The following is a 24,402-nucleotide window of genomic DNA, read 5'->3' as shown; positions in this document are numbered from 1 at the left end:
GGTAGGTACGGAGAATCGGTCTGGAGCACAGAAGACTGCCCCAGCCTAGAGCGAGAGGAAAAGTAATGATTCTGTGTCAGTGCTGGGGAAGGCGGTTTAATGTCGAAAAGCATGCAAACACTCTTCCTACGCGTTCCTGACCCACGAGAATGTCCTGATTATCGCAAATGGTAAGCTGCAGCATGGTTGCTTAAATAGAGTCAAGCTACTATATGGCCAACGAATGATCTCATGCGTTAGCCGTAACATAGTCAAGCTATGCGCCCCTCTGTGTAGCTGTCACCTCACGGTAGAGCAGGAGCGTGACTTCCTCGGCAAATCAGGCGGGAAGCCCTGGGTACATTCACAGGGGGTCATTGAGTATACCTTTGAAGAGGGCTCATACGCCTCAGATCATCTCCCGATTGACTAACTTTTCCGTCCTGTAACTTGAACCGGCTCAGGTTGGACATCTCGAAGACTGCAATACCATTTGCCACACTTCGCGTACGCTCGGGATCGTGCTGTTGCGTCTCGGAGGAGGCGTCTGATTCCACAAGACGTCGCTGGCGGTACACTTTCGAACCTAGTTTGCTGTCAGTAGGTGGAGAACTCGATCCCCAACTTGATCTCGGTGAATTGGCGAAAGAAGAACGTTGGTCTTATCTCTGCTGCTCACACTATGTTTGGGAGGCTCGTGCGTGCGTTCGCGTGCATGAACATGAAGTCTGTGTGGAGCATCCACAAGCTTTCTTGTTGAGTCTGCGATGACAGCGCACCAAAAGTATTCCTCAGACCTGTCTGCTCGCACGTATATATCTGCGGCCAATCATGCCTCGCAAGCTAGCTCGATCGAGGATTAATTCTGACCTTTTGACCTCAGTGGTTTACCCTCACTGGCACCGACCAGTATGGGGTTCAATCGGCGTTTCCCGCATGGAAACATTTTCTTATTAGTGACTTACCTGCACATAGCACGACATTCGAGTATTACGAGCCGTCCCGTGTTGTCCTTGTACGACGGTGGCTGGATCTGCATGTCTAGGATCCAACGTGGTCCTCTGTGACACGTCTCGTGGACTCGTGACTTTACACCGCCACTCGAAAGTCACCGTCTCCACCGCGACGGAGCGCAGTGGTCGCTGAAGAACGTGTGCCGATTGCTGGGAATTTGACAGGTGTCAATCCTCGAACGCGCAACTCCACCCCAGGCTCTCCAAAGCCTAATGCACAAGGTTTGAGAAATGGTCTCGCTTGGACCAGAAGCCGCGGGCCCGACTCGCACTAAGCGATCTCACTGGACGCGATGGTGAATATACATTTAGACCCTACCTTCCACGCCGTTGATCAATCCCTCCAGCCGTTGCGACACGAGTGCACAGCATTGGCACCCCTCAACATGGCAACTAAGCAGCGTCTGCTCCGATTCACCATCCTTGTCAAACGCAATCCGGCACTTTCGGAAGAAGAATTCCAGTCGTACTGGACGAACACACATGTTCCGCAGGTACAGGATTGGTTGACTCGTCATGGAGTTCTCAAGTATACGCAGGTATGTCCGACTGGTGATCCATCCGCCCGGGGTTGACCGGATTCATAGTACCATACCCCATCTTCGGTGCGAAATCAAGCCAAATCGATACCCGGCCTTGCTCAGGCCACTATAGCCGAGTGGGATGGATTTGTCGAGCTGCTGATGCCTGACATGTCATGCTTCGATGCTGCGCAGAAAGACCCATATTATTTACAAGTGGTGGTCCCTGATGAAATGAAATTCGCCGATCCCGCAAATTCGCAGATCACAATCGGGTGGGAAGAGGTATACGTTCAGGATGGCAAGATAGTTGAGCTGCAGCCTGGCGGGAACATAGTGACGGCTTGATTGGTGGAAGCTCGCTTGATAGAGGATTTCGACCCGAAATGCCTTCTCCGTAGCGCATGGAGCAAAGTCCCAATTGGAGAGCACTGCATCGAAGCATTCTCACAGCAAACTAAACTTGGTGAGCAGCGCCGAGCTCGAGGCGAGCCATATTCATTCGTCAAACCGACCATGCTGAATCTAGCGGGTCAATCTGAATACCTTACCTGCTTTGGTAGCATTGTAGCCTGCGCAGTGGATCAACTACTATGATCACAATACAACGTAGCCAACGACTGAACGTTGCGGTGTCAAAGAAAGCCACTGGTGCTTGCAGAATGAGCTTCGACGCAAACATCCGGGAGTCAACGACTTAGGTGAGCCGGACCCCGGTCTTCCATGGCGTACAGCGTTCATGTCGCTGGTGTCCAACGTCCGCGAGGGGCTCGGTGCCAACCAACGCTTAGGTCGAAGCTTGCCTGTCAGACCAGGACAGCGCAACGCCGTCATTGACGCGTCCCGTTATTGTGCCGCCACCCGAACCACTGCGACTTCCCGAAAAGGTCAAAGTACATCTTGACGCACCTCGCACGGGCGTCGTTCGAGCGGTACATAACCCGAACGAGGGGTATTGAGACCACCAGCCTTCGTGAATTCTGAGGACGGACTCGGACCGCCCTTGCACCTCGGAGGGGTGCCTGACATTATTTGCTGTCCACTAATGCCGGGACATGTCAACTTCTCTTCCGATGGGTGGGCAAGAAACGCTGACGATAAGAGCTGACGATCAGGACACTGCGCGTCGATAGCAGATCATCTGCACTCATGCCACTGTCGTCAGCGTCCTCGGAAAGACTGCGTTCCTTGTTTCCAATGAGCGCGATCGGAACGGTATCGTCGAGGACGGCGTAGTGAGCCAAGTGCAGGATGGTGCGGGCCACGATGTTGAGAGTGTGGACCGTGGTCTTTGATGCTGCCTTCTTGTCTCTCAGGTCAAAGCCACACTGATATCCCGGCCGTGTCGGGCACCCGGCGAGATCCACAGTGACCTGAGTTGAGGCCAGCGAGCCATGTTTCCTCGATTCATTGGTCAAATCGTCGAGGATAGTCTTTGCTGAACCCAACCACCGAGGCAGGCGAGGCAACGGACGCGGCAAATGTATCGAGGGTGGCTGAACGAACTGTGGCGGGCCTGAGCAGCGGAAGACAGAGGGAGCGGAGAGGCTGAGGAAGGGAGGCCAAGTTGCAGACGAGGAGGTTGTACTCGTAGCTTTGTGGTTGTGCTCGAGACTTTGCACGCCGGCAGATCAATTCCGGATTTGTATCTTGCGACGCGCCGACAAACACGCGCGCCGCACCAGCCAATCATGACGTCACGGGACGAACGAGGCACGAAGCACAATGCACAACACACAACACACAACGCACGAAGCATCGGTAGAAGTGACCACCAAACACGCTGGAATGGGAGCTACAAGGAGAGGTTGTTCACGCTAGTCGTCGCCACGATGTCCAAACGCACGCTCGATGCCTTCTTCTCACGCGCAGACAGCCCGAAACGCACTCGAACCAACGCCACGTCGTCCGCCATCCTACCAACAGCACCTGTTGCGGGATCAATCCAGACGACAAACCACTCAACATATCCATGGCCAGTCCCTCATCTCCCCGGCCGTGTCACTGAGGAACTAGAGTTGCAAGTGACAGCCCAAGGCAAAGAGATCAAAGATCAGCCGCACCTGGATCTTCTGTATTTTCAACCGTTCATCCCAAGGTCCATCGAGCGTGAACTCTTCACTTTCCTCCGCTCCGAGCTTTTCTTCTACCGTGTAAAGTATACCATCAAGCGTTTTGGTAAGGAGACTCTCATAAACACCCCGCGCTTCACGACAGTCTTCGGCATCGATGAAACAAGCCGATTCTTTAACGATGGCACCCAGATCGTCGAGGCATCAGATCTATCCAAGCCTGTCCGCAAGGATAAATACAAGTGCCGACCACGCCCAATCCCTGAATGTCTTGACCTCCTTCGTCGCGTGACGGAAGCGAATACCAACACCAAGTACAATTTCTGCCTGGTCAATTACTATGCCTCTGGAAGCGACAGCATATCATTCCACAGCGACGACGAGCGCTTCCTGGGTCCAGATCCGGCCATTGCATCTTTCACGCTAGGCGCAAAACGGGACTTCCTAATGAAACACAAGCCTCCGAAGGGACAGGAGCCGAAACCAGAGACCAGGGACATCAAGATTCCATTAGCCAGCGGTGATATGGTCCTCATGCGCGGTCCAACACAATCCAACTGGCTGCACAGTATTCCCAAGCGGAAAGGCGGCGAAGCAGAAAAAGGCCGCATCAACATCACCCTACGCAGAGCAATGATTCCTGCTGGCACCGAGAACTATTATCGATACAACGTCGGTGAAGGCGGCGTGTACAAATGGGACGATTCCAAACGGGAAATGTTGCCCTGGCCTGGATCAAATGTCCCGAGCTGAGAGAGCGCTGCTCATATTGCCTTGTTCTTCCGCTTGAAGAGATCCAATGTCATACTTGTGACAGACTTGTAGATGGTTTTGCCCTCGACGGTATGCGTGTAAAAGCCAAAAGCTGCCAAGAACGCAATCGACAACAACGAAACGACCAAGAAGCACAGCCAATAAGTCTCGAGATCGTACTTTTCCGTGATCTCCGGTAACTGGATCGAGAAATACGCGGTCATCAGACTGACTGGTAAGAACAGAATGGTCGCTTTAGCCAACAAGATTGTCGTTCTAGTCAGTCTTTCGACAGCTTGTGACTCCTTCAGCGTGACCAGGTTGAAGTTCTACCTTGCTTTAGCGACCAAACCCCGGCACTACAGGCAAGCCACTCACCATAAACACCAGGGATTCTTTTTCTTTCAAACACTCCTCGATCTCAGTCAAAGCATATAAGCGTATGCGATCAAGCAGTCTTTCAAAACGCACCACAGCCGACATGCTCAACCTGACACTTGGACTAGAATCCTCGTCCAGATACATAAGCTCGCTCTGGTGCATCTGTGCAGCCGACATTTCGTTCACGCCACCCCATGTGGGTTGCTTGTCCAGAGCAGCCGGCGGCGTTGACGTGGACATAAGCTCCGAACCCGTCGCTGCCCGCTGACGATGGAGAAGCCTGGATACGATCAGCTCATAACTCTGATACATCAACTTCAACACCGTCAACTGGCGTCCTGTGTTGTGGACCTGCTCGATGAGCGACACATCAGCCGCGTTGAACATATCCCTTCTCAGCGTCTCCAAATTCGAGCGATAGGGGTGTTCCTTGCGTGCAATCAATTTGTACGTTGACACCCAGTCGTCAAAGAGGTAATAGAACAACAGACTCGCAGCCTCGGTTTCAGAGTACTCCCTTTGAGATTTTGAAGAGTGCTCATTCCACCGGACGCGGACTTTCATCAGCGCGTCCTGTGCATCGTCCTGGTCGTGCAGTGAGGAGAGATGTTTAAAGACGTTGAGCACGTTGCTCCGCAATCGTTTGACAGCCGTGGGGCTTGCGATGGGCGGCCGTTCAAAGACCGAGATGACTGTACCGTCGTCGCACAGGAGGAGAGACGTCCAGATGCGTTGGCCAGCTGGTTTGTCCTTGTGACGATTCTCGTCTCCACTTAGGTAGAACAGTGCATTGTAACCGACGTAGATGTAGTGGCGTCCGAAGTCGACCGAGCAGAAGTGCCATAGACTATCAACCACGTCGTGAAAGCCGAAGCCGCGTGAGCTTGAAGACGTGCTCTGGCTTGGCTGCAAAGGTCCACTGGGCTGGGTGCTTCGCGTCGATCCTTTTTCGAGGTCCTTCGTCTTCGAGGTCTGCGGAGTTGTCGCTGACGTTTCTGCCTCTGAAGCATCGGATGTGGCTGGAATGTTAGCCGTGCTCGTCGAGGAGTCAAGGGGTTTCGGAGTCTGAGTCGCCAGGGAAAGCAATCCTGCTAATCTGGGCGAGAGACCGTATTTTCTGGCGATGGCGCCGATTGTCCTCCTCTGTGACGACGACGGCGAGGCCCAGAAATTCAACCATACCGTCTGGTGAGCGCCGCGGTTGTTGCTGTCTAACCACTGCGGCGCCTCGTCCGCTTTGACATCGACAGCGCACTCTGCCGCGTCCTTGTTGAACCGGACGACGAAGTTGTCGACATCTGGCGACCCCAGCTTTGCCGCACAAGTTCGATACGCGGCCTCATGGTCCAAGTTGAACAGTGACGGCGTGCTTGGGTTCGAGGGGTTACCATTGCTGGACATTTCGAAAGTCTCCATGGCTCTTGTCCGAACTCTGCTGAAGTTAACTTTTGCTTACCACGGCGTGGAACCTGAGCTACTCGCTACTCGCTACTCGCTACCCTGTTGTGCTTGAATCGTAGCGAATATCGTGCCTGAACTGGACTTTTTTTTTTCAAGGGGGACGTTGCGCTCACGTTGAGGTGGTACTGATCAGTGACGAGACCTTACTTATCATGCATCTCAGCCTGTAGAGGTGAATGGACCTCACTAATTTGCCCCCTGAACGCCACAGGAATCACCAGCCTGGTCGGCTTCAACCCCAAAAGCCGGGGTGGCCCAGTAAGGTGATTGGGGGCCACGATGGCTCGGGGGGGAGCACGTTGCTGAGCCTGGAAAGTTGTCGAAACAGCCTCTGGCGAATCCATCTTGTGGGTAAAAGATGGCGAGGCCCGACCCTTTTGCCGCCTACCGAGTCGCCCCGTGTCTCAGATACAAGGTCGCACAAAAATAAAGAACCCTACAAATACTCAGACGATGCCACCGAAGACGCAGCAAGATGACGAAGAAACAAAGGACGCGTTGGCCAATATCCTCTGATTCAAGAATTCTTGCCTACTTTGCGTTCACACTGACAGACCCATCAGCGTCCCAAAAGCTACACAAACAGTTATGTCGTACCCCGTGAGAGCCTGACGCTGCTCAATGCTCCGCTCCCTTACAAGGCGGAGCTGGACGGATTCTCTCAATGTATTTGTTTTCGATCCCATCTGCCACCTCGTCTGGCTCGGCTTCCACCAAGACATTTCCATATTGAGTGGACGCCTTCAGTTCCCAACTCTTTCCCTGGTGCTGACCATCAAGCATGGCACAGGGCCAGTTTTTCATGTTGCGGTCTTGAATGGATCGATGGATACGTTCCATGGTTCGCTCCAAGGGGAAGGCTTTACGATCCTCACTGGCGATGCCTCCAACGAAATCAGCTGCTCTCCCAACGAGCGTTCCATTGGGGTCACTTGTCGGCCGAGATTTGAGCTTGGTCCATTTGGTGTTGGGATTGGGTTTCGCCCGGTCAGGCAAGAGGTAGTACTCGTCAGCATCGTCCGGGTGAGGAGGATCCTCGTCAGTGAAAGCCAGTTTTTTGCCCTTGCTACATTGCGCCAGCATCCATGCAAGACTGATGTCGGCACAGGCAGAGTCATAGTCTCCTCCACCCACACCACTGTGAGTGCCGGAGAACCAGACCTGTTTCATTTCCTGCAGGCCCTTGCCATCACTCCTGACCTTGTAGTTTTCAGGCCATTGCCACAGAGTCGGCTCGAAAGGGATGCGACGTTCGTCCAGGGCCAATGCATGGTAGCCGTAGGCAACTCGGCTCGAGAGTTCCGTGTTCTACAAAGAAGTCAGGCCTGGGAAGATCACACGACGCACAGAGCAAGATATACTGCACAGAGAGACTGAGATGGTATATCCAGGAAGTTCACATCGACTTACGTGGAATTCAAGCTGTTCTCCCAGCATACCTTCGGCGTGAAACCCCACCGTTTCCCACACGCCGACGATTTTGATGGCATCTTTGGCACTTTCGACGATTTGATCGCCGATCTTTGCTCGCAATTGACTGGAGAAGTCGAAATTGGGGTTCTTACTGCCGTCTCTGCTGTACTCATCGTACACCTGCGGGAAATAGTCCATTCCTCGCTTGGTCAAGAGGCCCAAGGAATTCACAATTCCAGCAATCGCTCGAGCCGTGTACGCACCGCGGGAGAAGCCAAAGAAAAAGATCTCATCGCCAGGATTGGGGTCGTAGTTGTGTGCAAGGAACCCATATGCGGCGCGAACGTTGGCCGAGAGCCCAGCACCATATGCCCCTGTTCAAGATTTGCGTGATCAGCCCATTTGGCACCAAAAGCTTGATCGTCGCGGAACCATCTTGTATTCTACTTACCGCCTCGGTATCTGTCACCGAGTCCGGTGCCGACTCCTGGCTGGTAATAGACGATTTGCTCGACTTCGCGTTCTTTACCATCGTCGCCTTTGACAACAGCCACAGGGCTCAGTGCTCTTGAGAAGCGGGCGATGTTGGTGGGAAACGCGGTTCTACTGCCCGACAGTATATTCTGCCATGTCCCTTCATCCCCCCTGTCAGCATAGGACGTGATGAGGAGAAAGAACTCCGGCAAGCATACCGTCACAAAGCACAATAAGTCGCTTGTAGTTAGCTGTCGAGCGGGACATGTTTGTAGTATGCCGTTCTAATGCTGAGGACGAGTCTATAGCAGCGATACTACAAGAACGAGACGAGGCGAGGCGAGGCGAGGCGAGGGAGGCAGCATATGAACCCCCTCCGGGGCTCTACGCGGACAGAAACAGGTGCTCGTATATGTTTCAGCTCCTGCGACGTGACTGACAGGCTCTGGCCAGCTGGATGCACATCCTCTTCCATCATTGGCTTCAGGGCGTCCTTTCGACGAGGGGTAAAGTCAGCCGCAGACAGACAATTGAAACTTGGGCTCGTCGCCTGATTGCTTGGCCGCGAGGCTGACAAGTAAGACCAATGCAGGAGGGCGAATCCTTTTGCTCTGCAGGAGAGGTGTTTTCAGCATGAAAAGACTGAAAAGGTGATAGATACTTTGGCTTGAACCGGTGGCTGAGGGATCTGAGAGACTCGTTGCAAGGGGGGCATTACCTAAGATAATCAACCACTTTTCCGGTCATGACAACAAGATGGAAGATCTGCACGATGCAGCTGTTCAGGTACGGGGCACAGTACGAGGCAGCGTTGTGTTCACCAATACTGTAGCTCATCAGGCGCCGCAGGTGATTGATTCCAGCGTAGAATGTTCGCCATCTCCGTTCTGAGAATGGACTTGATCACGGCGCGTGACACGTTGACCTTTTCCCCGGGTTGATGGTGGTGCGATCGATCCAAATGGATTAGTCTATGAACCTCGCCGTCTTTGACTTTCGCTGCCTGCAATATATCGCTTCAGGTCTTCAGTGCACAGCGCACTTGCAGGTCACGGTTGGCCCCGTCGTTCTACGTCCCTTGTGCCCGGCCGCGGCTTCAGCACCGCCAGCGTCGTCGTCGTCGTTAGCGAAAAGTCAAAGCTCCCGAGCTCACCAACACCCCGCCGCGCGCCTCGAACAGCCTTATCGTCTCCCGGACCACGCCTCGAAAATCTGGCCTCTATATTCCAACCGGTCTTCTCAAAGCCTCCTCTTCGACCACGTTTCTTGACGCCAACCGACTGCCTTGAATTGCTGCTCCCTGAGCGCAGTCACTCTGCCCTGACACGAGCCCCGACCATGTGGCAGCCCATCTGCCAGCCATCTGGAAAGACAACTTCGGCCTCGTTTACGCTCATGCCCGAAGTCGGCTGAAGGCAAGAGCTGCGTCTGTAACGGTTACATATACAATGAGCCAGTCCGAAGGCCACGGAAACCAGAAAGAGCCGGAGTCATGCACTTACAGGGCTGAACCACCTGCGCCTCCGCAGCCGGAGAACGACAAGGGCATTTTCCCTTCGATCAAGAGTCCCCTGCTCGAAGGGCTCGATGAGATCACGCCCGACAATGTCGACATCTTCAAGCTCGAAGCCGTGCAGGCGCTGAAGATGCTGTGTCGGAGCGTCGATTGCCTGGTCCAGTCGACCGGGGACGTGCCGCCTACACCTCCGGCGCGGAGTCGAGGACCTTCTCCCGCGCGAGCACCGTCAAATCTGCATGAGTCGAGTGCACCGATAGCAATGACACCGAGAAAGGACAACTTTGGCGGTCTGCGGCCGCCCGGCCAGCATACACCCGAGCACATTGACGGAGTCCTGTTTGTAAAGACTCCCATCGGGTCGCCGGAAGCACATGCACATGAGCCAACATCGGCGGCCGACATCGTTGGAGCTCATGCGCAACCGACCTACGTACAGCACGGGGCGTTGGCAAGGAAGTTCTTTTCGAAGCGGCCTCCGCCCATCTCCACCGAGGACTACCTCATGCGCATGCACAAATACTGTCCCATGTCGACAGCGGTGTACCTGGCGGCATCTCTATACATTACGCGCCTGGCGGTTTATGACAAAATCCTCCCAGTCACCCCACGAAATGTGCACCGATTGCTCCTGGCCTGTCTTAGAGTGGCCATGAAGGCCTTGGAGGATCTTTGTTGGCCCCATGCTCGGTTCAGCAAGGTGGGCGGTGTCTCGGAGGGCGAGCTTGGTCGGTTGGAGATTACCTTTTGCTATCTGATGGATTTTAGCCTGAAAGTCGATGCCGCCATGTTGCAGCACGAGGCGGAGGCACTCTGCCAGCAGAATCGATTTGAATCTGCTATCTTTACTCCGGCACCGACGACGCTGGACTTGAAGTTGTCTGAAGACCCCAACAAAAGACCAAGATCTGCTGAAAAACGGAAGGCCAGCAGTACTTTGCCCAGTCGGCCCCTCGTTCAGGTCGGGGCAGGTATAGAAGTCATGGGACAGTCGTGATGGGCAGGAGTTTCCCCAGAGTTTGTTTTGGACACAACAGTGTCAGTCCTGCATGTAGCACTGGCGCAACTTGGAGAGATACTTTGGAAGCCTAAGAAGGGCAGATTTTGTGAGGTTGGTCGACAAGAGGCCATATATGCCTGCCACTGAATAGGCATCATACAGAAATTGTAGAGAACCGGGAATGAATTGTGGTAACCATGGTACCTCGTATGCGGCCAACAATAGTGGTTCTTGTGCTCCAGTGAATGGAGCAGGGTTCCTCACTACAACCCTCGCATGCAGGCTGCCAGTTGATAAGGTCACGCTGACCATTGCAAGATGTTCACAACTACCTGTTCTTGCTCTGTTCACCCAGGAGTCGTTCAGAGTTCTTTTACCCCAGTATTCGGTGGGTGATGCGCCTGTTTACCTGGTGACATTCCCGCCTTCTTCGCCTCTTCCCCGCCATCTCCAACTTCCGTCATTCATCACAATCGCAGCCTTGCAGCATCTCGCTTTGTTAGTCCTTTGCGTAATCGTCCTCCTCACTTTTCTTGCGAGATATCCGGTATTACACTCGTGACGGTGTGCCAGTGCGGTCACGCACTTGGGGAGTCATCCCAAGTATCAAGTCATCGCACTCTCGAAGCGCCCTCGGCCTAGCCATCCTGTCCGCAGCCAACACCACTGCAGATGGACGCTGCACCACTGACTCTGGTAGGACGACTTCGCGCACACATAATGCGAGCACTGAACAGCTAATCTCTGCTAGGCGCATACCCACGCTCGAAATGCTGCTCTCGAACACAAGCGCAACAACCCGGTGGCGGCCAGCGAGGAGTATGACTTGGCCGCGGCGGAATTCGCTGCGGCGGCTCGAGACTCGACCGATCTAGAGGCCCGCCGGCTCCTCTCGTTGATGGAAGCGCAGCACAGAAAGCTAGGCGAGATACTCCGAACAAGTCATGAAAGAAGCCAGGAAAAGCGCTCCGTCGGTGAAACTTCAAGAGCAGCTACCGCAACGGACACATTGCCAGCCAGAACCCCATCCGCAGAACCAGCCAGACCTCCTTCTCCCGAAAACACTGTACGTCCTCCACGACTGCCGCGAGGCCTGAGGCCAAATGCACGAGATCTCTCTTCATCCATAGCAAGTAACCTTGCCTCTGCCCGAGGAATTCCCAGCACCCGCCAGAAGCGACCCACGCCCATATCACCCTTGGTCTCAGCGCAAAATGCCGATGGACAGATTGCCCAAGAAGATACGACAGCGCGGGCAATCTCGAGACAAAATTCAAGTCCAACGATAAGCGACCTGGCGTCACGTCCGCCGTGGGCACCACCAGTGCAGCCAGAGCCCGTAGCTACTCCCAAGGAACAAATTGACCAGCACGCCGCCGACGCACCCTTCCAGCAGTTCTACTCGACATTCGAATCTCTGATTTCTAAACTTAGTGCACCGTTGGCTTTTGCCGGGCTCCCACTCACGTCCTCGCCCACGCCTGCTCCCAAGGCCACCACCAACAAACCCCCGGCACAGGTTTCGCCCAAGACACCATCCCACTACTCCGCCCCAGCGGCTCCCTCGATAGACTACTCTCAGCTGATATCTCGCGCTGCCCTGCGCGCTGTCTCTGGTGCGCCCTCCATCAACCCAAGCGAGTCCTTCTACGTCGTCCCTACCACGGGTGGAACAATATCCTATGCCGAAATCATGAACCGCGCCGAGCGTGAAGAAGGCCGTGTCCTACGCCATCACGCTCATTCTCGACAGACGAGCAATCTTTCCAACATCAGCGAGGATGACTTTGTCGACGCGCAGAGCACCATCCTACCCACCACGGGACCCCCGAGCCGATTCACCCGTCACCGCGGCGCAGGAGGACCGTCGAGCGACAACACCGAGGCCAAAGTCAACGGCAAGACCATGGAGGAACTCGCGCTCGAGAATCAAGCGCTCAAGCACCTATCCGACACCCTGTCCAAACGGTTGCACGTGTTTGAAATGTCAAGCCAGACCGCCAGCGCAGCCATGGCCCAGAGCATACGCAGCCTCCACGTCGGCCGGAGTAGTCCGTTGATGAGTCCGGAGAATTCTCGCGGCCGCGTCACAAGTGGCAAAGGAGAGGCATTCGCAGCCAGTGCAGCGGACGACGTGTTGGCCAAGAGAATCGCGGATCTCGAAGACATCTTGCGCCGGAGCGACGCACGTGCAAAGAAGAAGGATGAAGAAAACGCCAAGCTCAAGGAGACCATAACCAAGTATCGCGAGAAATGGGACAGTTTGAAAGCAGGTGCGAAGGCGAGGAGGGAGCGGGAGCGGGAGACGAGGGCGGCCACGGCGGTCACGGCGACAGCGAGATCTGATGAGAAATCTCAAGATGCCCCATCGGTGGAAGCATCTTCTAATGTCAAGGGTGGCGAGGAAGGGTGACGATTGTGACGGATTGATGTGTTTCGCTAGGTGCGGTGTCCCAAGTTTAGTACCTAGGTAGGTACCTATTTGCCGGACTGGTAATCACTTAACTAGTGGTAGGTCCTCGGACTGGTGATTCGCAGGACGAAGTGAACTTTACGACGATAATGCCTGGTTACACGTGGACGAGGGCGACTTGCATGAATGAATGAATGAGTCTACGATTAACGAAGAAGAAGGACTTTTCAGGGAACTGTATCTACCGTACCTCCTACGCCTGGTGTACCTACCTACTCACACTATCTGTCCATTGTACATAACTCTGTAGCCAGCCCGTTAGTTAGCTAGCGGCGATCCCGCGTACTCGGCCCGAATGAAACCCAACAAAAGTCAACAACGAGAGGGAAAGAAAAAGGGGGGAAAGATGAAATACTCGGGGACACCAACTACCTACTACTACTACTACTATCCGTCTATCCTGGAATCGCGTCTGGTCCGAGGGTGTGTGTGTGTGTGTGTGTGTGTGTGTGTTTCCGACCACAACGAGAAGAATTTTCGGTATCAGGGGCGACGGCGACGGCGGCGGCGGCAGCAGCAGCAGCAGCAGCAGCGGGGGAGAGGTACCTATACGTCCGAGGGTGAGTCCAAAATGGATACTTCCGTGATGCGGTGGTGGTGGTGGTGATTATTCCAATCAAACTTCATGTAGGTACCTAGGCAGGTGGCCAGCGGGCCAGCCGCGATAGAGTTGTGACAGGGTACGCCCAGGGCCAGGGCCAGGGCAAGCTAGGGTAGGACAGGATAGGACAGGATAGGACACTGGGTATTTTATACGCGCCGCGCTCAAAATACCTAGGCAGGCGACATGGTTCGCGACAAGTTTGATACTACGACGAGATCTCGACAGATGGTTTTTGTGCAGTACAAAATCAATCAATCAAGCAGACACCTTGCCCGCCCCGCCAAATGTAAATCACAGCACCCGCCGGCAACACACACACACGCGCGCGCGTGCGCGCGCGAATGGCATGGGAGATGAGGTGAAGACCACCAAAACGGAGGGAAAGAAAAAAGAAAAACCGGCGCGAAGAAAAGACCGAAAAGGGAAAAAAACGTCGACATCCGAGTGTTTGTTATATGTCCAGATCAAACGGCCGATGCAATATCAAACTGCGGCTCATCCGTATAGTCTCTCCTCTTCCCCTTGCCGCGGCCCATGATGCCGGACAGCGTCTCGCTCAAAGACCGCAGCCGTCGCTTGGATCCGCCCAGGCCCTGGTCGACGCGCTGTTCGTCGAGGACGGCCCCCTCGTGCGTCTGCGCACGACTCAGGTCGTGATCGGCGGCGCTGCTGTTCTGGAAATGCAGACTCAGCGGGTTCTCTTCGTCGGAGACGGCGACGGTCTGCCGGCGTGTCTCCGTCGAGTGTCGGCCTGAGCGACTGCGGCGGAGACTGGCGCGGACGGACGACGGCAAGCCTTCGCCTCGGCGCAGCGAGTCCGCAACGAGCGCGCTCAGCGAAGACGAGAGTGGCGGGAGTAGCGGCCCAGGAACGGGGATCAGGCGGGATATGCTCCCGCGGGTCGAGTGCGAGATCAAACGGGCCGTGGCATATGCGTCCTCTGCGGGACGTTCCGGACTGGAGAATCTCGGCGTATTCTGTCGGCTGGGTGTTTCTGCACCCGCCGGTGAGGACGTTGAGCGCTTGAAGGGCCTCGAGGTGAATGGTGTGAAGAAGGGCGTGGACGAGCCGCTGCGAGATGGTAGACTGGGGCGGGGGAGTTCTGGTGTCCGAGGAGGTGGCGCGTCAATCTGTTCTGCTGAAGACACCCAAGGATTGCGAGGAATGTTCTCGGACGACTCGGCAGGAGTGACGGCGATGGAAGGCACAGCTGATGCCGGTCTCGATGACTGCGGAGTGCCGGGCTCATCGTCTACCTCGTCTACCCGATTCAACATGGACCGGCGCTCATCCGTACTGTGGGGAATCGAAGGTTTCCTGTCCCGGTTCAGCGGTGTTCGTTCGTCGAGGATTTCGGCTTCTTCGTCGATCAGTTGAATAGTTCCGTCGTCGTCCTCCAATTGGCCCTCAGAGCTATCGTAGCCTTCGCGTCCGCTTGTGATCAAATATACTCCAAAAAAGGTCAGCAGACAGCCAATGACAAACTTGACGGCTTGCTGGGTTGTCGTATGCTCAAAATCCCGGTACAGAACTGCCGACCCGATGATGACGGAAAGCGTGAAGAGAACAAACTGTGTTGGAATCACCTGAGTTGAATCGTAGTTTTGCAGCGCGCGGTTGAGATAGCGTATCTGCATGAGAGCCGACAGCACGAGGATGAACACCAAGACATAGAAGATTGGGTATGCAAACGTCTTCCAGAGGGATGACGACAGAAGTGAGGAAACGCCTTTTGTGGACAAGGCTGTGTAGCCTCCAAAAAGTCCCACCAGCCCCAGGTCGACAAGAATGGTTCTCCGACCATATCGCGGTTCAGAGTAGATTAATGCGACGATCAGCAGGATCGTGATGATGACATAGACAAGAAACTCCCACCTCTTGGCCGTCTTCCAGAGACCGCCAGGGCCAAACTTTTCTTCGCTCGGGCGTGCCGACAGGACGACGACGACGGCGCCCGCAATCGCTACCAAAACACCATAGAAATCGCGTTTCCGAAAGCGCTCCTTCAGCATCAGAGGCGCGATCAAACAGTTGGAAATCAACGCAACCACACCCAGAGGACTGACGATAGAGGCGGGCGCAAACCCATACGCGAGAAAATTGCCGATTTCCCCAACGATCATGAGCACGAGGCCGAGCCACCAGACAGGAGATCTGAGGTATGAAGGTCGATCCTGGTCGTCATTCTCTGGTTCATTCTTTTGGCTTTGCTCTTCCATGGATGCTCCAAGACTGCCATTTGTATGGCCATCGCCCGATGAAGCAGTGTCTGCATCTGTGTGTTCCTTGCGATCCGGGATCCGCAGCTTCACTCTCCTCCGTGCTTCCGCAATCTGCGCTTGCGTATTCGTTCCATACCGGCCGGCGGAGGGCGACGCGGACCCGTTCGATTGTGATCTCCTCCCCTCGGTGTACTCACGCTCGATGAGAATATGTGCGTATCTTTGTGTGTTGAGCGCAAAGGAAATGAGCAGGTTCCCGACGATGGCCGTAACGATGCCTATGAACGAGGACCATCGTTGTAATTGAGAGTCTCCGCCGGGTGATCCGACACCGCTAACATTATACAGTCCTGTTGCCTGCGTCGATGGAGGGACGATGAGGAAGCCACCAGTGGTAGTGGTCATCGAGAAAGATCGATGCCTCAAGTTGAGAGTCGCAAAGGCATGTGTCGTAGTGTTCCTCAAGAGTGCCGAGGACAAAGGTCCCTGGGGACTCGAGCCTGGAAACTTCCAGTAATCAAGGAAGCAGGTCAATGATAATCTGGTCGAGATCAAGACATCCACATAGCTAGTGTACATGTACAGATCGAAGCCATGGCGGCTTCTCGAAGATTTCTTTCGCGACAATTGAACGCAGCCTGGATGCGGAGGCTGGATATGCACGCATTGGTTGCTTCGAGGTAAATAATTACGCTCCGAGTCCCGGGCCCGTTCACGGACATGATGCCGCTTTTAACGCGACCCGGCCGAGACTCTGTGGCCCGTCCAACTCGGAGATAAAATGACGCCTCTGCTGTCTCTCGGCGTTTAGTTACGACCTTTGCTTTTGAATCCTGTAGTTCATGGCGACTACCCTTCTTCCATAACAACCAGTGAGAGACTGCAACGACCTGTTGACGGTGTCTCTTGCAATGTAGCAGGTCAACGGTGAACGGATCTACCTATCAACGGCCTATAAGCATGCGGTGATGGACTGAACATTGGCAATATACTGACGCTGTCCGGCAAATTGCCCTGTGTACAAGTCCGCTGCATCATCCCTCAAATCAGTGGACTTGCTTTTGGCGAGCTCGAGGAGTCGATCATAGAGATTGCTCGCTACCTTCCCTGCAATGTCTTCATCATGGTAATCCAAGACTTCAGTGGCGCAGCCATTCCCTCTCCGACGCAAGCTCAACATCTCTCGCCAGACGAGCATATGGAGCATTCCCATAGGTAGAAGTAATGTCCGCCAGCCGTTTAATTCCCAACTGGAGAGTGGTCTTCGTGTATCGCCTCTGTGACTTTGACCCGAAGGTCGGATTCAAGGAAAACACCATAGCTGAAAAGGTGAGATGGCTTCAAAGGATCGAGAAGTTGAAGGTCGAACTCTCGAAGAAGCTCCCAGAAAGTGTCTATCAGATACATAACAGACCTCAAATACAACCTTGTTTAGCTCCATGGGTGCAATGGGCTTCCCAGCGCACTGCCATTGCCCATAGCCGAACGCCAACTCGACGTCGCGTTCCATTTGTTTCCTCGCAGTCGGCTCGAGCTCGATGAATCTCTCTGGTCTGTAAATGCGGCATCTGCATCTGCACCAAACAGTCCAGTCGAAGACGAAAGAGCAGACACGTTCGTCATGATCGAGGTACCTGCGGGAAGTTGGATTCGATGAAAGTTGGCACCAGGGTGTGGGACGACCTTTGGGAAGAAACCCAGTAAGGGCGGTCTCATACGGATCCCTTCATAGATTACGGCCTGATTTTGCATAAGTGGCGCCACGGGCAGAACAACAAGACACATGCCTGAAGATATGGTAGGTTTCGTGCGTCCTCCATCCTTATTGGGCGCGAGACTCTCCTCCCTTGATGGACCGCATGAGCAATTTCGCGCTTAAGCTTGAGGTATACATACTGCAGGACAGGTAATGGCGTGAACCAATGCTGAGCGGATTGCGCATGCTGTGCTCTCGGTCCCCGCGAGTAGCATGAGCAGCGCTTCAGATTCGCACTCTTCTCTGTTGAAACCGTGCTCAATCAAAGAATTCTTTCGCTCTCAGCGAGATTCGACTTATAAACCCGCGTCTGTCACGAATTTCGAACTTACCAACATAACGCTCTTCTTTTCGCCCGTAGAAAACCTCCGACCCACAAATATTTCAGCGAGACTGCGCAACATATCAACACAATAGTTTCGAGATTGACACCCTTTTTAGCGGGTCTTACGCCATGACTGCACCAAAGCCTTTGGTGTCTGTGGTCTTGGGCCCAAACAGCTTCAAGAACGCACCGGAGAACAAGATGTCACGGATCCAGGGTACTTCGGCACATGTCGACATTTGAGGCCAAAGCTCATGAAACGATTTGAAGAGTCCGTGTTGATTATTTTCCGCGATCGTGTTGCCTAGCGGTTCACCGAATCCCAAACAAGAGATTACGTCGATGGTCAGGAAGCACGTAATGGCTTCCAACCGCAGAAGCTTTGCGCTCAGATGGGCCTGCTGGGTGCTGTGCCTGTCGCGAATCATGTTGATCATCACCGCGACATGTCCGTCGACAGCAGGCTCGATAGAAGCCGAATTACGGCCAGCATATGCTAGGATTAGTCTTGCCCGTAGTTTTTTGTGTTCCTCTATATCTGTCGTGCTAAACAGGTTCTCGCGGTATGGGTTGAATTTCCCAGTCTTGTACCAGCTTCCGCTTGGATATGAGCTCTTTGTGGGAGAAATTTGCCTGACAATCTCGGCATCGTCGGTTGCAACTTCATTCGGCCCAATTCTGACCAACGGTCCGTATTTTCTGTGCGTCGGTCGATGTACCCAGAACTGCAGGCCACTAGACGTGACGCGTCCAAGCCAAAGATATGAAAATGTGGCAAGCAAATTGAGCGCCGGAACATTCCGTGGCCGATGCCATGCTTTTATGGAAGTCCAAATGTACCAGGAGAGGAAGCTGACCAAGGCCAAAAAGTAAAAATCGACTTGTCGCATCTTCGTGCGAAACAGGTAACTATGAGTTATTCCGACTGCAGAGAGGATGGTAAACAGCGTAATTGGTGTTTAGATATTCTTTGGTGAGTCCTTTCTCCCCTGAAGGAGATGCATCGAACGAAAACACCTCGTGCCATGAAGAGCGTAATTGTCCGCACGTTCCCTGAGCAATGTTGTGGGTGTGCATTGGTAGCTTTCGAGGGATTCCCAAATGGAATATCACAGCCCGAGGATAGTCTCATCGTTGGGTGAGACCGGAGGATATAGATCGGAGGTTAGACTCTTTTACAGGATTCTCCACAGCCCTCCCGAAGGGGTATCTCGAGGAAAGATGTGTTGAAGTTTCTCAAAGAGTCATTGCCGATGACAAGGCCCAATTAGCAGCGGTGTCTCTGTACGGGGAAACGCACGCGAAGTGAAGCTCTGATGCAGCGATCACTGTCTTTGAGACGGCGGCGTCCATTCGCCTTGCATCTGGCTGGGCCGGAAAGGCGAGGCAATCATCAAGACTCATTTATCGTTCTTCAGCAGCATCCGTGGTTCTTCGAAAGCTCTTCTCTATGGTGCCCCAGGTCACACAATCTTCAATTCACAGCCTACACATCAGATGTTAGTATCGGAGAGACTTTCGGTTCTCTCGCTGTTAGTGCTTCCTTCTCTGCTCCATCAGACCGGGAGAGAATGAACGGCACAGCCTACGTCTGCCGCAAACAGGTAAGACCTACATCTCTCTAAATCTTGAGGCTATTTCTACCGTTCCAACATCTATCTCTCTATTTCGAGGGAATAGCACAGCAATTCCAACAATTCCGACAGCTCGACAACTGTCCCCTCCTCGATACCATCCACGACATCTCTAATCCTTGCCGCCTGCACCTCTCCAAAGACGGGTGTCAGCATGCCAAGTGCTTTAGCATCGATTTGTTCTCTAGTGAAGGGATGCTCATTCTCACCGAGTGGTGACAGCATTTCCCTCTCATCGCTTGTTCCATCCGTGAAGTCTATCCTCAGCCTCGAACCCATGCCATGGCGACCCTTATACTTCTCGTCAACCACACATTCGATCTTCTGTGCGAGGTTCTGTACCTCCGTATCGTCTATTCTTGAATACATGGCCGGCCCCACGTTCATGCCGTAGAGGAATGCGTGCGCCGTCTGGAAGAAGACGGAGAACTGTGCGTCGACGACGTTCTGTGGCCGGAGTTTGGACTGTGTTCGCTGTCCCACGACACTGAGATTGTTCGAGCTCAGCCAAACGGTCATCTTCTCTATCTGCTTCGATCTATTAGAATCACTCTCCGCCGCGGCACTGGCCATCTCGATACAGCCATGCGTCATCCGACAGGCTGGGAACGGCTTCAACGACGTCTCAGTAAAGACCCACTCCGCGCCCAAATTGCGCGTAAGGCGGTCGAGGTCTTTGTATTCCTTCGGGGAGTATGCGTGCAAGAACCCGAACGTGCCTTCGAAAGCCTTCGCGGCCCCGAGTACGCCACTCTCGGCCAGAGCGATGGCAACGAATGCATCGTGAACGGCGAACCCGGGATGAAGTCGCTTGTTCCAGCTGCCGTTCTCGAGGTACTGCATCGACCCAGCTGCCTTGGACACCGCAAGGCCGAATGCATTTTCAATAGTACTCGAATCAAGCCGCTTGAGAACGGCAATTGTTGCGACCGCTCCAAAAATTCCGGCCGTCGAGGTGTTGTGCATGCCTCGGGCATATGCTTCGTTCCCTAGTTCTCGGCCGAGTCGACAGGTGACTTCGTAGCCTACTGCGACCGCTGTCAAGAACTGGGTTGCCGTCGTCTGGGGCCCGAGAAGTTCTGCTTGCGCCAGTCCGGCCGAGATGGCAGTCACACCCGCGTGCAGCGTGCCTTCGGCGTATGTGTCGTCAAAATCCATTGAGTGGCCAAATGTTGCATTCAGGAGTCCGGCGTATTGGGGCGTGAATTTTCTTCCTTTGCCAACGACCGTGTTGGAGCCATATACATGGCCTCCCAGCGCCATCACTGCATTGAGGATTGCGGGTGTGGACACGCAGTCGTGCGCTGCCGCTGCCGTAACGGCAATATAGTCGATGAGGTATTCTCTCAATCGAGACTTGAGAAACGGGTTCAGTTCAACTTCCCCCATTCCGGCGCGAGAGGCGAAATCAGCGAAAAGTTGGGTGACTGGGGTGTTTTGGGCTGCCGGGCTCGATGTTACCGTCTTTGTATGTGTAGAAGCTCCGTTGATAGTAGCAAGGTCGCTGTTACTAAGGGCATGATTGTCCGAGGAGACTGTCAGCGTCCCGTTCGGTGGAGCATGGCCATTTGTCTCTGCTGCGTCGTCAAGGGTTTCTGTGGGTACATAGATACGGCCGTCCATGAGCCTTCTTGCCGTCCTGATGAACGACAAGGTCAGAAATTTGGGGTTACCCCTATCGGTGGAGGACTCTTCAACTTCCACCGCAACAGGCATCACGCCAACGGGGTGAGCAATATTGAAGGTGCCTCGCCAGCCTGCCTTTTCACCCACAATATCAAACACCACAGACCCTCTGATCCGACTGCAGGCGGCGAAGCACACCGAACCCGTACCGGCCATGCTCTCGTGGCACATGTTGTCCAGAAACAGGCGGCCCGAGACGTGGGCCTCAGGATGAACCGAAGGAGGCGGCGCCACAAGCACTGGCATCGGGACAAAGGGAGACTGCTCATCAACTTTGTCCCAATTCCGACACATGCCTGCCAACGCGGCGGCGCGACCTCGTAGTTCCTTGGCCGCCTGGATGAGGGCCTTGTTCCCTGTCAGCTCGGCGGCAGATTCGTATCCACTGACACCTAAATCTCTGGCCGCAGCAAACACACAGAGATTCCCAACATCGCACATGGTGATTTTCACCGTCTGTCCGTTGCTCATTCGCAACTCGTCGGTGACGTTGCCGGTGGGCAAGAGTCCTCGGTTCAGCGCCGCACCGATAGTTTCGCGGTAGTCAAGCATGATCGGAGCCCCGGAACCAGGCACGGCCGCAATCTTGAAGTCTCCCTTGGAAACACTGCGGCCCTTTGGGCCGATAGGGACGTGCGCAATCATGTTCTTGCCAGTGCCGGTGTTGTAGATCCGGATCTCTTGATATCGCGGCCCGCGTGTCAACAAGACGCTACTGTCTACGCCGTTCGAGTAGTCGCTAACTATTTCTGGATCTGTAGGCGGTTTTCTTCCGTTCCTGAATCCCTTGATCAACCCTTCATCAATGGCCCAAGGACCCACCGCGGCCGAAATGTTGCCGCAGTTGAGATTATACTGGATCTCGTTGTCCGCGACCGCCACCTGCACAAACGTGTAGTCGACGTCGGTATCCGGACGGTCCGAAGCTGATATGATGGCCATTTTGGATGTGACGGCCTTGGTTCCGCCCATGCCGTCGATCTGGAGTGGATCGGGCGTGCCCATGATACGTTTCAGGAGTCTGTCTCGCTTCCCCCCGGGTGGCGGAATGTCCGTGGCGTGCAGGAACACAGCTTTGCTCGAACCTCCGCGCATCAGCGTCGCAGGGATGCAGATCTGGTCTTCTGAACTTTCGGCTTCCATTTCTGTGAGGGAGGGTTGGGCGAGCCTGGGGGTAGAGGGAGTGAATCCTTTTTCGAGCGTGCTTACGATCTTGATTTCCTTCCCTGGATCAGAAGACCCTTTTTCTGTCTGGCCGGCCTGAAACGCAACCACAAGTTGACCAGGGACGTGTGTTCACAAGACCAACTCCTGACTAAATATTTTCCGTGGTGGCAGTCCTCGGTCCGGAGTTTGGTGAGCTTTCCACCCCGTCGTGCTCCCGTAATCATATATGTTGCAGGCCTCTCCATCCTTTTCACTGTCCTCCTTAATTCTCACTACGAAGGAAGTGAAGTCCGGGATTGCGGAGTCGAGTTGAAGTCCGAGATCGCGAAGTCTGTCTCCGCACCCGATCCCCGCCTCTGTCTCCGCCATATTGTATCGCAGGGGGGCCCCTCCCTGACCAGACCTCAGCAACTCTTCAACACAACCCTACAAGTAGGGTGAAGACCATCCGAGGTAGGTGGATTGGGAAAATCCCAAAGGTACTGTAGACCCATTCTGTGGGGCACGAGGTAGTCCGACATCGGACACCGAGGCGAAAATGCCTGGGCAGGGATCGATCGTCTTGCCGAGTCTGGCCTGACGTGGTCTGCAAATTCTCACTCAGGCCACATGATCAACCATACTAGCAAAAGGGTATAAAAGTGCCCCGTACAGTACATGATGCGTATGAAAGCCATTAAAGACCAGGCGCGATTTATTTTTCGCAGTTGATTCTGAATGGTTCAAGAACATGTAGACATTAAATATCCACAACAGTGCTCGTTGAACGCTTTGCAGATGTGCAGCAGATGTTCAACGGGTGCGAAGCTTAAGCAACAAAGATTTTGTGCATGGCCTTCACGCATCTCGTATAGCCATCACCATTGATGAAACCCAAATGAGTATACTAGCCCAGCCAACCCGGAAAGCTGTACCAGAACATCATAACTCTCTAAGAGCAGTACCACCGGCCCGCTTATCCAGCTCAATGCACTCATTGAGACCACACAAGGCAAAAGCATCTTTGACACCTAAAAGATCCTCCGGCTCTCGCCCGTCGTTTTTCAAGGTCGTCATTGCATCCATGATGCCCCTGATGGCACCGCCAAATCCAACGACTGGGTAGATCACGATGCGAAAACCAATCTCTTTGGCTTCGCGCACGGAGACCTCGGGCGTGACTCCCTTGGCCACCATGTTGAATAGACAAGGTGTCTGACCCATCAGCCGAACCATGTCTGCCGCCTCCTGCTTCGATGCCATAGCCTCGGGAAACACAATGTCGGCGCCGATTTCAGCGGCTCGGCGAAGACGTTCGAGCGCTTCGTCGAACCCATAACTCTGTCTCGCATCTGTTCTGGCGATGATCAGAATGTCCAAGCCCAATTCCTTCCGCGCATTCACTGCTGCCTGGATTCTGCTGTAGAAGATCTCCCGAGAGACAATTTCCTTGCCAAGTAGATGGCCGCATCGCTTCTCCTGGACTTGGTCCTCAAGATGGAACGCAGCAATCCCTGCCCGTGCATACTTAGACACGGTTCGAGCAATTGCGTTCGGGCCTCCGTAGCCTGTATCGGCGTCGGCAATCACGGGCACAGACGGATTCAGATTAGCTAGCATCTCTGCCTGTTCGGTCATGTCGTGTTGCGTTGCCAATCCCAGATCTGCCCAGCCCAGACGTGACATTGATGTCCCAGCTCCGGTCTAATTCGTAAGGCATCCAAGATGTCAGCAAAATACCCGTTTCCCAAATCAGGAAGCTTGGGCCGTCATACTGACCATGTAGAGCACGTCGAACTTCAGCGACAAGGCGACTCTGGCCGAAATGCCATCATAAACACCTGGCGCTACGATGATCTGATCCGGATCTGCCAGTAACTCCCGAAGTCGTTGAGCCGCCTTGGAAGGTTCATGGCTCTCGGTAAGGGAACCCATGGTTGAGGGGAATGATCCAAATATTGTACTTGGCAGGT

At 54.2% G+C, this 24,402-nt stretch overlaps 10 protein-coding genes across 10 annotated transcripts; 4 read left to right on the top strand and 6 right to left on the bottom strand.

Annotated features, from left to right (window-relative positions):
• Window positions 1-1,378: 1,378 nt before the first annotated feature.
• PV08_00513 (uncharacterized protein) lies at window positions 1,379-1,861 on the top strand (the record flags this gene model as incomplete). The annotated part of the gene is made up of 2 exons (XM_016374878.1): window positions 1,379-1,531; window positions 1,580-1,861. The coding sequence occupies 2 exons, from the start codon at window positions 1,379-1,381 to the stop codon at window positions 1,859-1,861; spliced, it is 435 nt and encodes a 144-aa protein (XP_016240154.1).
• A 1,343-nt stretch (window positions 1,862-3,204) lies between these two features.
• Window positions 3,205-4,338, top strand: PV08_00512 (uncharacterized protein; the record flags this gene model as incomplete). The annotated part of the gene is made up of 1 exon (XM_016374877.1): window positions 3,205-4,338. The coding sequence occupies one exon, from the start codon at window positions 3,205-3,207 to the stop codon at window positions 4,336-4,338; it is 1,134 nt and encodes a 377-aa protein (XP_016240153.1).
• Window positions 4,339-4,349: 11 nt separating this feature from the next.
• On the bottom strand, window positions 4,350-6,135 carry PV08_00511 (uncharacterized protein; the record flags this gene model as incomplete). Its single annotated transcript, XM_016374876.1, has 2 exons — window positions 4,350-4,667; window positions 4,717-6,135. 2 exons carry the CDS (start codon window positions 6,133-6,135, stop codon window positions 4,350-4,352), a joined length of 1,737 nt encoding a protein of 578 aa, XP_016240152.1.
• A 663-nt stretch (window positions 6,136-6,798) lies between these two features.
• On the bottom strand, window positions 6,799-8,334 carry PV08_00510 (uncharacterized protein; the record flags this gene model as incomplete). Its single annotated transcript, XM_016374875.1, has 4 exons — window positions 6,799-7,488; window positions 7,591-7,967; window positions 8,045-8,227; window positions 8,286-8,334. 4 exons carry the CDS (start codon window positions 8,332-8,334, stop codon window positions 6,799-6,801), a joined length of 1,299 nt encoding a protein of 432 aa, XP_016240151.1.
• A 1,181-nt stretch (window positions 8,335-9,515) lies between these two features.
• On the top strand, window positions 9,516-10,580 carry PV08_00509 (uncharacterized protein; the record flags this gene model as incomplete). Its single annotated transcript, XM_016374874.1, has 1 exon — window positions 9,516-10,580. The coding sequence occupies one exon, from the start codon at window positions 9,516-9,518 to the stop codon at window positions 10,578-10,580; it is 1,065 nt and encodes a 354-aa protein (XP_016240150.1).
• Window positions 10,581-11,255: 675 nt separating this feature from the next.
• PV08_00508 (uncharacterized protein) lies at window positions 11,256-12,996 on the top strand (the record flags this gene model as incomplete). The annotated part of the gene is made up of 2 exons (XM_016374873.1): window positions 11,256-11,279; window positions 11,335-12,996. 2 exons carry the CDS (start codon window positions 11,256-11,258, stop codon window positions 12,994-12,996), a joined length of 1,686 nt encoding a protein of 561 aa, XP_016240149.1.
• Window positions 12,997-14,124: 1,128 nt separating this feature from the next.
• Window positions 14,125-16,287, bottom strand: PV08_00507 (uncharacterized protein; the record flags this gene model as incomplete). Its single annotated transcript, XM_016374872.1, has 1 exon — window positions 14,125-16,287. The coding sequence occupies one exon, from the start codon at window positions 16,285-16,287 to the stop codon at window positions 14,125-14,127; it is 2,163 nt and encodes a 720-aa protein (XP_016240148.1).
• Window positions 16,288-17,313: 1,026 nt separating this feature from the next.
• On the bottom strand, window positions 17,314-18,853 carry PV08_00506 (uncharacterized protein; the record flags this gene model as incomplete). The annotated part of the gene is made up of 4 exons (XM_016374871.1): window positions 17,314-17,622; window positions 17,779-17,910; window positions 17,971-18,031; window positions 18,090-18,853. 4 exons carry the CDS (start codon window positions 18,851-18,853, stop codon window positions 17,314-17,316), a joined length of 1,266 nt encoding a protein of 421 aa, XP_016240147.1.
• A 765-nt stretch (window positions 18,854-19,618) lies between these two features.
• PV08_00505 (uncharacterized protein) lies at window positions 19,619-22,426 on the bottom strand (the record flags this gene model as incomplete). The annotated part of the gene is made up of 1 exon (XM_016374870.1): window positions 19,619-22,426. One exon carries the CDS (start codon window positions 22,424-22,426, stop codon window positions 19,619-19,621), a length of 2,808 nt encoding a protein of 935 aa, XP_016240146.1.
• Window positions 22,427-23,371: 945 nt separating this feature from the next.
• On the bottom strand, window positions 23,372-24,364 carry PV08_00504 (uncharacterized protein; the record flags this gene model as incomplete). Its single annotated transcript, XM_016374869.1, has 2 exons — window positions 23,372-24,133; window positions 24,209-24,364. The coding sequence occupies 2 exons, from the start codon at window positions 24,362-24,364 to the stop codon at window positions 23,372-23,374; spliced, it is 918 nt and encodes a 305-aa protein (XP_016240145.1).
• Window positions 24,365-24,402: the final 38 nt, after the last annotated feature.

Source organism: Exophiala spinifera, assembly GCF_000836115.1.
Source record: "Exophiala spinifera strain CBS 89968 unplaced genomic scaffold supercont1.1, whole genome shotgun sequence".
Classification (NCBI taxonomy): Eukaryota; Fungi; Ascomycota; class Eurotiomycetes; order Chaetothyriales; family Herpotrichiellaceae; genus Exophiala; species Exophiala spinifera.
This window is presented reverse-complemented; position numbering and strand designations above follow the sequence as displayed.